Source organism: Barbus barbus (genome assembly GCF_936440315.1).
Source record: "Barbus barbus genome assembly, chromosome: 39".
NCBI lineage: Eukaryota > Metazoa > Chordata > Actinopteri > Cypriniformes > Cyprinidae > Barbus > Barbus barbus.
This window is the reverse complement of record NC_136717.1, coordinates 24,192,628-24,203,515: the sequence shown is the minus strand read 5'-3', so window position 1 is coordinate 24,203,515 and position 10,888 is coordinate 24,192,628. Positions and strand designations below refer to the sequence as shown.

The window sequence follows — 10,888 nt, the reverse complement described above, 5'->3', positions numbered from 1 at the left end:
CGCAGGTTCTCTGTGTGATTGACAGCGGAGCTGAAGTTTACGCAGCTGAGAGGAGAGAAACGCCACGGCCAGTCGTGGTGAGGAGTGGGACGTGACATCTGCCAAAATCTGCTGATGCTGCAGACGAAACCCTGATGAATTAGTGCAGATAAGTTTCTATCCGTCTGAAAGTTATAAGCAGAGTTTCTGCTGTAGATTCCAACACGTTTGACATGAGAGGAAATGAAGCATATGCAGCTTTAATCAGTTTTTTACATTCACTCCACAGATTTTTGGATCAAGGCTACATTTCTCATTTTCGTTTACTTTAGCTGCATGTATTAAAATAACTAACACTAAAACTGAAATAAAAACTATATAGACTAAAAAATTCTAAATAAACTAATAAAGTCAATAACAATTTAAATAAGAACTAATTTGAAATATTTAAAAATATAATAGCATAGTGATACTATAATAACAGTTTTGAATTGGATTTAGTTCATTTAGTTTTGATTATTTTAATACTTAAGCTTACAACAACAAACTAAATGAAATGAGAAATGTTGTAACTGAAAGAAAATAAGATTTTTTTTTACATATAATTTTATTTCAGTTATGTTTATTTTAAAGCAAATTGAAGTAATGAAAATTTTTTTATGGTTTTAGTTTTAGGTAGATTTTTTAGAGCCTTTTTACAGATGTCAGGCTGTTGTATTTGTAATAACAATTTTATACACAACAAAATCGTTTTTTTTTTAAAGAAATTAACTCATCTTTTATTTTCACGAGGATATTGATCAAAAGTCTCAGTAAAGACATTTATAATGTTACTTTCTATTCATCTGTGAATCCTGAAAAATAAAATGTATCATGGTTTGCATACAAAAATGAAGCAGCACAACTGTTTTCAACATTGATAATAATGAGAAATGTTTCTTGAGCGGCAAATCAGTATATTATTATGATTTCTGAAGATCATGTGACGCTGAAGACTGGAGTAATGATGCTGAAAATGCAGCGCTGCATCACAGAAATAAATTACAGTTTAACAGATATTCACATAGAAAACAGCTATTAGAAATTGTAATAATTTTACACGTTTTTACTATATTTTGGATTTTTTTTTTAAACTTTGGTGAGGAGAACAGACTTAAAAACTTTAAAAACCTTTGAACAGTAGTGTGCATGAATGAAACCCTTACTAACACCATCTTTAACACTCACACTGTTTTCAATCAGGTCCAGTCTCCGGTGCAGGAGAGTAACAGAGCCCGGGATAAAAGCTAAAAAAACAGGTATCACTGAATGTGTTTGGTAATAGTGCATGTAGGACGAAACACCAGACACACACACATCACACTCGGTCAAACGTGTCTCTGCATTGCAACAGTAAGTGCAACGGAAGTGTCCTTATCAGTGTGTGTGTGAGACACTTGTCTTTCTCTCTGTATGTTTCCATTTAAAGGACGTCCTCTGTATCACCTCACACTCTCTCAAACACACACTCACTCAGAGACTCTTGGGTAAAATAATGGGCGTACATTCCAGATAACAGAGCACGCTCTTATCAGACAGAGATGAGTGCTAATGGAGGGAAGGTTATGAGACACACGTATGCCAAGGTGAGACTCTTTGAATCACCTCGAGTATCCTACTGCAGTGAACACAGACAGCGAGCGAGCTTAGATTATCATTTCATGCTCTTACAGATCATATTCTGCGCACTGGGACTACAAATGAATACTGTACTCACAAAGTGCATACTGCATTTCACATACTGGTCACTGTATTCTCATATCTTCACATACGGTTTCGAAAATACCATAAATAAAACACTTTTTATTTATGGTATTTTCTGCACTGTTACTGTATTCTCACTTTCTATACTTTTTTATATTCTGATATTTTTATACACTGAATTTTACTATATTCATATATTTTCTGCACTTTATTTAATGTTCTTATATTTTATGCATTTTATTTACTGTTTTCTCCTATTTTCTGCAATTTATTTAATATATTCTAAAACTTTCTGCACTTTATTAGTCTATTTTCGTATTTTCTGCATATTATTTACTTTATTCTCATATTTTCTGTACTTTGTTGAATATATTCTTAAATTTCCTGCACTTTATTTACGGACTTTTCATATTTTCTGCACTTTATACTTTATTTTCTGCACTTTATTTAATATGTTCTCATATTTTCTGCACTTTATCTACTGTATTCTAGTATTTTCTGCTCTTTATTTAACTTACTGTATTCTCATATTTTCTGTACTTTATTTACGGTATTCTCATGTTTTCTGTGCTTTAATATCTAATTTTTGCATTTTATTTGACTGTTTTCTTATATTTTCTACATTTTATTTACTGCACTTTATTGTGTTATCATATTTTCTACACTTTATTTAATATATAATTTTTTTTTTTTTTTTACTGTATTCTTATATTTTCTTTACTTTGTTTTTTTTATATTTTCTACGTCTTATTCGCTGTATTCTCATATTTCCTGTACTCTATTTAATATATTTTCATTTTATATATATATATATATATATATATATATATATATATATGTGTGTATATATATACATATATATATATATATATATATATATATATTTTTTTTTTACTGTATTCCTATAGTTTCTGCACTCGGTTTTCTGATATTTTCTATGTTTTATTCACTATATTCTCATATTTCTTGCACTTTCCTTACTGTATTCTCATATTTTCTCTCTGATATGTTGGGATGTTCAGCCTCCTGATCATATTCTGATTCTCTGTGCTTACGTATCAGTTTGTGTCTCATTTCTTTCCGCTTTTTTCCCACCATAATTTATTTTCCATCGACACGCGTCGGAGTCCTAGTACAGCCACACAGATGTATTTCCCTCCATTTTTAAAATTACACCGAAATAAATGAAATTAAATGAGGTATCAGATGTGGAGCGTTTGGTAGTCTGTGTCTCTAGCCGTCGGCTCATTTCTCTTTCACTCAGATACATGCAGAGAGAATATCATTGTTTCAAAGACACACTCAAACACCTCACCAGTGTTTTCTGTCATTCACCATAGCCACACTTGTTCTGATGGTGGGATACTGTTATAAAAACACATGTGTATGCATGAGGAATGAGAGATACTGGGCCTGATACTGTGGGCTTGTGTTTGCAGAAGAAAATGACGGTGACAGCAGAAAATAAGCCAGAAGCCCTCAGATCCAGAGCCACAGATAAAAACACAGAAGAACATCATGGATGCAGGTGAAAACAGGAGCGCAGGAGTGTGAAATGAACCAGTTTTGAAAGTCATGTTTGCACCATATAACACACACAGACACACACACACAGCTCAAATACTGAAGTCTACACTCTCAGAAATAGGGGTACAGTAGGAGTCCATTTCTGTACCCCAAGGTACAATCTACACTAACGTACCCCATAGGGTTTATTATTGGACCTCAAGGTACATATATGTACCTTTTTGAGGGTCAAAAAGGTACATATATGTTCCCCAGCATTAAAAGGTACATATATGTACCGTTTCTTTTAAAGGTTAAGGTACAATATCAAGAGAGAGCTTCTGCTAAGCCAATTTTTTTTTATTTATATAAAAGTAGTTGTTTAAAGGTTTTAATGACACCTTAATTATTTAAGGTAGATTTGAACTAATCACTATATTTGAGTAGCCTTGAAATTAAGGAAATAAAAGTTTTGTAAGTCAATTTGCTGATATTAAATCATTATAATACAATTATCCAGCTGATGAAATTATAATATTATATTGATTATGTAAATGAAAAACAACACACATAAACACACAAATGGCTGATTCTCAGTTTATTTCATCAGAAACATTTTTGCATTGCATAGCCTGAGTACATTATCCCTCCCTAATTTACTGGAGAGAGCGGGAACGGAGACTGCCAGCTCACTACTTTTGATTGGTGGAAAGATGTGAAGTCGTGGTCTAATGGTTAGAGAGTCGGACTCGTAATCGAAAGGTTGCGGGTTCGAGCCCCCGGCCGGCAGGAATTGTAGGTGGGGGGAGGGAACGTCCAGCGCTCTCTCCACCCTCAATACCACGACTGAGGTGCCCTTGAGCAAGGCACCGAACCCCCAATTGCTCCCCGGGCGCCGCAGCATGGCTGCCCACTGCTCCGGGTGTGTGTTCACGGTGTGTGTGTGTGTGTGTGTGTGGATTTGTTCACTCACTGCTGTGTGTGTGCACTTGGATGGGTTAAACGCAGAGCACCAATTTCGAGTATGGGTCACCATACTTGACAATACGTCACGACAATACAATATGTAGAGCCAGCTCCGATTGGCTGCTTGAATCTCAATTGAAGAGAACGTCGTCCAGTTCGCGACTTCGCGGTCTTTCTTTCGGCAATCGGTGGAGAAGAAGGCAGACGGTTACTCATGGTTCTTACAGGGCTTTCAACCGAGGAGGTCCTTCAAAAAATATCAGAAGCAGGCATAGAAGTAACCGACGTCGAAGCCCAGAGATTCAGAGGTAAGTTTTTATTTAAATGCCATTTTATTTGACAAAATATTTGTGGTAGCCAATGCTAACGGGCTAATGTTACCCCGCCAAATTGTATACTGCTATGTCCTCTGCTAGTGGATGAAACGTGGAATGTTACCGAATTTTTCCTTGGCTGGTCAGGCAATGTTTTTTAATATTAATATAATACATTATTAGGACTGCAGAGGACTTTTCAGTACTTTAAACTATGACCGGGCCTTGTGCATAAGCTTGACAGTTGGTGGCGTCATAGGCCAGTCTGAACCAGGCATAACAGTAACGTTAGTTCCGCATTACATTAACGTTAATTAATTTGCACGCGAGTTTTATTTATTTTTATATCGTGTATATTCATGCACCGAACCTAACATGAGCATTGGCCACAAAGCTAATGTTGTTGCTATTATGTGCTGGTCAAATTATTTCATTTTGTTTGGATTACTTTTTAGTCAAGTGCACAGCTGTTTCATATCCCTATGTTTACTTTCTTTCAGATAATGACGTGGCTGGTGAAACAGTTGACTGTGGCCTCACAGAGACTATGGTATCATACTTGTTTCAAGGATCTTTTAAGAAGCAGGTCAAATTCAACCAGTTTGTATGCAAGCTGAAAGAGCCTGTAGTAACGCTGACATTAGAGCCTGTGCCTCCAGAGGAATGCCAGCAATCTAGTTCAGCTAATTTATACCAAGGTTAGTGAATGTATGATGTTTTCAAAGCATCTTCCAAGTTTCATCTTAGCTTTAGTGACCAACTTGAAGCTTAAGAACACTAGTACCATAACTTTTGTTCTAGTAATTATTGTCCTCATAGCAGTTAATATTTGGGGCAGACATTGCATTTTTTAATTCAGGCTACCTGAATTTTCATACCTGACCTGTTGCAAGGATTTAAGATATATTATCAAAGACTGCAGGCCTGCACTTTACGTGGTGTTTGGTAACCTATTAATTGGAAGGGTCTTAGCAGTGTAAACTGTTTGTTAATTTGATTTACACCTAAAATTAAAAGTTAAAAAAAATCTATAATACAGGAATGGAGCTAATGTGAGACTGCCTGGTAGTTTTGACATTCCAGCATTCCCCAGCTACCTACAAACAAAACTAGACAACAAAGAACCATGCCAGAAAAATCCAAAGGATAGACACACAATGATCCGGGTTCTCTGAGGCTGTGGCACAATACACAATGCACGTAAGTGTATTGAAGGCAATGTTAGACACCAATATTTTAACTGAAGTCTTTGTAGAGCATATTTGCCCCATGAAACAAAATTCATGCTGAAAAAAAAAAATGGATTGTGTTTGTCCTGGTGCATGATTATTTCAAGGCAGATGGCCTTCAATTGATTTACATTTCTTCTCTTGTAGGTATCCCACAACTTCAGAATATGTGCAAGTTGTAAAGATGCTGATTGCGAAATATCCTTTCCTGAAGGATCTCGAGGGAAATGGTTATGTAAGTGCATTAGCAAATAACTATACACAGTATTTTTAACATGAGGTATTACATCTTCTCAATGTTATGTGCAGGTCTGTCATAAAAGAAAAGTGGGGTGGGGTTTGGGATGTTACCCTAACTTAGGTAATGTTACCTAGGTTAATTGTTCATTTATGGAGACGAGTAGCAGCAACCTGGATGTAATGTAGGCTAACGTCAACAACAGGATAAAACGTGTCGGTATCTTTATCTTGTTGCATTTTTTTGCTGCCGTGTCCATCTCACCTTTTTTACCCCTGACCAGTTTTCATGCCTGAGCAGTCTTTTAATTAATTAATATTTCTGTTTCAATTAGCACACATGGCACATGTCTCTGAGGCGTAAATTCAAATGGGAGCGTGCACCTCTGGTTGACAACAGTGAAGTGAGAGGTAGTAAGGAGAAGTTTGGCCACACAAAATCAAAGCAACTTGTAGAAACAGCAAGGACCAGTCAGAGAAAGGTGTCCAAGGTCAGTGATGCCCAGCTTGGTGCATTGGTAATAAATGAGGCTTAGTTAAGTTGTAGTTAGTTGGTTAATGTATCTGTCGTATTTTCTTTTTCACAGTTTTGTAGTTATCAATTATGAGGTTGGTCAAGTAAGTTCAATCAGATTGATAGAAGATTGGTTCACTCAATGGAACTACACAAGACAATTTATTGTTTAGTTTTATGTCAGATGTGTTTGTAAGTGTATCTCTCTCGATCTCAATTCCCATAAAGGCACCAAGTGTTCTGGGTGAGGATCCATCCTCCATTGAGGCTCATGTGAATGTCTTAAATAGCCAGTACCAGAAGATGCAACCTGACTTCAGGATTGTACGAGACCGAATGCAGCAGACGTTTGCATGGCGGCAAAAGGAGATTGCTAATGGCATGACTGTAGAGGACACAGTTAAGAAGTACCCTTTTTTAAGGACACCCACCGGGGTAAGTAAAAATGTATCCTAAGGTCATAGTTAGAATTCTTAACGGTATATTCTTATTTGCTGGTCCGTGTGAGTGTAATGCATGCACCAAGTTTGATTCCCTGTCATGAAAATGAGAACTTCACCAGGAGTGTACTGCTCCAAAATGACGTACACACAGATACAGGGCTCTACAGTGCGACCATTTTGCTCGCATATGCCCCTAAAATTCGATACGTGCGAACCGGAAAAATGATTTACGAGCACAATGTGCGAGTAACTACAACCTACCATAATCCCCCCACCCCGCCAGCTGCGGTGCACCTTCACTAATCGTTCAAAACACCACGTCCCGAGTAGCGGGCAGGATGCGACACAAAGCTGGTGTCAATCATATGAAAGTTGCTGAAAGTCTGGCAGGAAAAAAGCCAGCTAGTCACCGGAGCACCGGGAGAGATTCCTTGTGAAGTTTTCATGACAGGGAAGGAGTTATTGGGTCAAACTTGGTGAATGTATTGTACTCTAATAAACAAGCAAAAACCACTATGTAACTGAAATGTTATTAATCATCATTAAAAATGTGACCGTGGAAATAAATGTGAATTTTAATGGTTTAGTATGAAAACTAACATGTAGTCTACACACAAATGTCACATATCTTCCATATGCCATTTAAGTACTGCTTCTGAGATTAGTATCAAGCTGCATGATGATTTCTGGTATGGAATAAAGCTTGATGTTTTTTCTTCTGTAGTTGTGTGATGAGTTGGAACGTATCCATCCAGCAACAGGGAACTTGTGTCAGCGATTCAATGAAGGCTTCAAATGTATTGTACCGAAGGTGCTTCAACTAGCTCAAAGGAAATGCCCACTATTCCAGTTTTACCTGGAGACAAAAGAAGCTCTTACTGAGGATCTTCCAGGTACTGATTAAATGTTAATGCCTATACCACAGTGTTTCCAAGTCGTGGGCCTTAATATGTCTTTAATTCTATTTTAGATTTGTTATTATTCTTATGTCATAAAACGGTGTACTTGAATTGAGGTGTTAATTAACACCGGTTTTGTGGGAAAATCATCTTTATATTCAAATTGCTTACCTGAAATTGACATCTACACTGGACCAAATGTCTAGTGATGACCTTTTATATTTACTTGCACTGCTTCTGAATTAGAAAAATGTTGTTTAAATATCAAGTATATCTCATGTCTTGCAGATATTGACTTTAGGGCAGCCCTCATCTTTCTGCCTTACATCTTCAAGGAGAACATTGATCACTTTATTACACTTGGAGAGGTATGTCTTGCTTGCTAAAATCTCTTTTGTTCACCTCCATAACACCAAATACACTTGACAAATGTACTGATAGAAAGAAAATCATATTAACACCACACGTCTCCACTTAAAGGAATACTTTATCCACTTTTAAATATTTAATTACTTTTAAGTGGTATGTAAAGTGGTAATAAGGCTGATCACCTCATCATTGTTGCTACGCTGAAGACTTGCTTGGATGGTCCTATTGCTTTTTGTCTTCCACCATTGTTAAATTACTTTAGATTCATCAGTTCTTGCTTAATTCCAGTCAAACAAGTTTTAACCGCTATTCATATCTGTTCTTGTGTGAAAGGAAAAGGCGGAAGTTTGAGTACATAAGCACAATATTTGTGCACAATGACTACAAAATAAAATTTTACTCTAATTGTGTAGCATGAACACCCAAAACAAAATCTAATTTACTATCTACCGAATCTGCACACCACATCAGAATATAGTCACATTCTAATTATAAACCACTATTTGAGCATATAATGTGTATGCAAAGAATGTAGATGATGCATGTGCTTAGTAATCTAGTGTATCTACCCAATAACACAATGCTAATCATTGATATTTTAACAACCCTATCAATGAACAACAGCCTCCCATTCCTCCTTAAAGAGCAAGTGCAATATGTCAGAATGGATTAACTTGTTTTCGTTCGTTACAAGAATTTGTGAGGTATTAATATTTTACACCAAATGGTAAGAATGTCAGGTTAATTTTGCTTTTTTTCCTTTTGGCTTTGAATAGACTGATCTTGACAGCCTGTACCCAACTATTCAGTTCACCGACCGAGACTGGAAAATGGCCTTTGCCAGGAGAGCTCCAAACATTCTGAAAGTGGACCACATCGAGGTGTTTCGCAACTCAGGAATCGACGAAGGAATCATCTCAGCCTTCTGCACATACTTCGTGTTCAATTTTGCATATCCAAGACATCTGAACACTCTGATGTTTCTCCAAAGGTACATTGCCAAAATAGTTGTGGATGGTGACCAGCCTCTGCCAATAACTGTCACTAGGCAAATAAATCTCCTATACTGACTCCACCATGCCTCGTCCATACCAGTGCCCCAAATGCTCCAGGAAGACATTCACCTTGATGAAACTAACTGCAGAAATTTTATAAACCTAGCTACAACACTGAGCAACAGACACCAGTTCAGACAGTGCTGGGAGTTTTGTGGGAGTATGCTGGGTGAATTTGAGAAAGCCCTGGTAAAAAGTGTGACCACTCCATTTTTATCTTTACCTGTGGAGCTGCAGAGAGCCCAGATGGACAATCACAACCTCTGTGATGTAGATTTAACCGAGAAAGCTATCCAACGTGTGTCTGAAGTAACCGTCAACAATGTGAAGTATGCGGTCAGATGTATTTGTCATAGATGTACTGCATTCTGAGCGTATTCCATTGTTTTGGCAAATCAAGTACGTCTTTAACATAGACACTATGTGGAAAAATGTTGATTCCTCTGTTCTATGACCATCACTTTCATGCATGCAGTGTCAAGGTTGATAAAGAATGGACTTTACTGAAACCAGGAGATGAAATGGACTTTTAAGGCATATGACACTTAACTCAGTTGACCACAAGTTATGTCACAGTTAGACATTGTGTTTAAAATGAAATGTAAAATAAAAAGGACTTAATAAATTCTGATATTAATACAGCGTGTGCGAGTAATAAATATGTCAACGATTGTACCCTGTCAAAGCCAATTTTGTACCCTTTTTGAAGGGTCCATTTTTGTACTGTTAAATAAAGGTACAAAATTGTCACCACAGGTACAAGACTGGTCTCTTAAGGTACAAATCACAAGGGTACAAATATGTACCCTATGCCAAGGGTACAAAAGTTGTACCCTTGAGGGTACAGCCCCAGTGACAAGCCATTGTACCCCTAAAGGTACAATTATGTACTTTATTTTCTGAGAGTGTAGTGTGTGTCAGGGTGTTCATTGTTAAACAAGCTGAATTTATGATTGATGCTGATATAGTACAACAGTAAAAGTTTGGAATCTTTGTTTCTGAATGAAGTCTCTTCTACTCACTCTCTGCATTTATTTGATAAAAAAATACAGTAATACTGTGAAATATTTTCTATGTGAATATATGGTAAAATGTAATTGCTGTGATTTGATGCTCATTTATTATCAGTTATTATCGGTGCTCATAATACTAATAATCAGAATGATTTTTGAGCAGCAAATCAGCATATTAGAATGATTTCTGAAGGGTCATGTAACTGAATGACTGGAGTAATGATGCTGAAAATTCAGATTTGATCACAGAAATAAATTACAGTTTAACATATTCACATAGAAAACAGCTATTTTGAATTGCAATAATATTTCACTGTTTTACAGTTTTTTTGATTAAATAAATGTAGCCTTGGAGAGACTTCCTTTCGAAAACAAACTTTTGACCGCTAGTGTTTGTATATGTATATGTATGTTTACAGGTACATCTAAAAACATTTGAATAAAAAAATTTTTTTCAAAAAGTGAAACTTTCATATAGTTCAGATTCATTACATGTAAAGTAAAACATTTCAAAAGTTTTTTTGTTTTAATTTTGATGATTAGAGCTTACAGCTCATGAAAGTCAAAAATCTGTATCTCAAAATATTAGAATATTTATATTTGAGTTCCAATTAATGACCA

General features: G+C 36.3%; 1 protein-coding gene across 4 annotated transcripts; it reads left to right on the top strand.

Moving 5' to 3' along the window:
• Positions 1-4,072: 4,072 nt before the first annotated feature.
• Positions 4,073-10,008, top strand: LOC306858412 (sterile alpha motif domain-containing protein 3-like). Of its 4 annotated transcripts, XM_079398944.1 has the most exons (9): positions 4,332-4,502; positions 5,009-5,206; positions 5,548-5,708; positions 5,885-5,972; positions 6,310-6,465; positions 6,717-6,923; positions 7,656-7,824; positions 8,119-8,198; positions 8,976-10,008. In XM_079398944.1, the coding sequence occupies exons 4-9, from the start codon at positions 5,922-5,924 to the stop codon at positions 9,267-9,269; spliced, it is 957 nt and encodes a 318-aa protein (XP_079255070.1). In that variant the 5' UTR covers positions 4,332-4,502; positions 5,009-5,206; positions 5,548-5,708; positions 5,885-5,921; the 3' UTR covers positions 9,270-10,008. The 4 variants fall into 4 exon arrangements, with proteins under 4 accessions (XP_079255072.1, XP_079255070.1, XP_079255071.1 ...); XM_079398945.1 differs by lacking the exon at positions 5,548-5,708; XM_079398946.1 differs by lacking the exons at positions 5,548-5,708; positions 6,310-6,465 and having other exon boundaries at positions 4,073-4,502.
• The last annotated feature ends 880 nt before the right edge of the window (positions 10,009-10,888 follow it).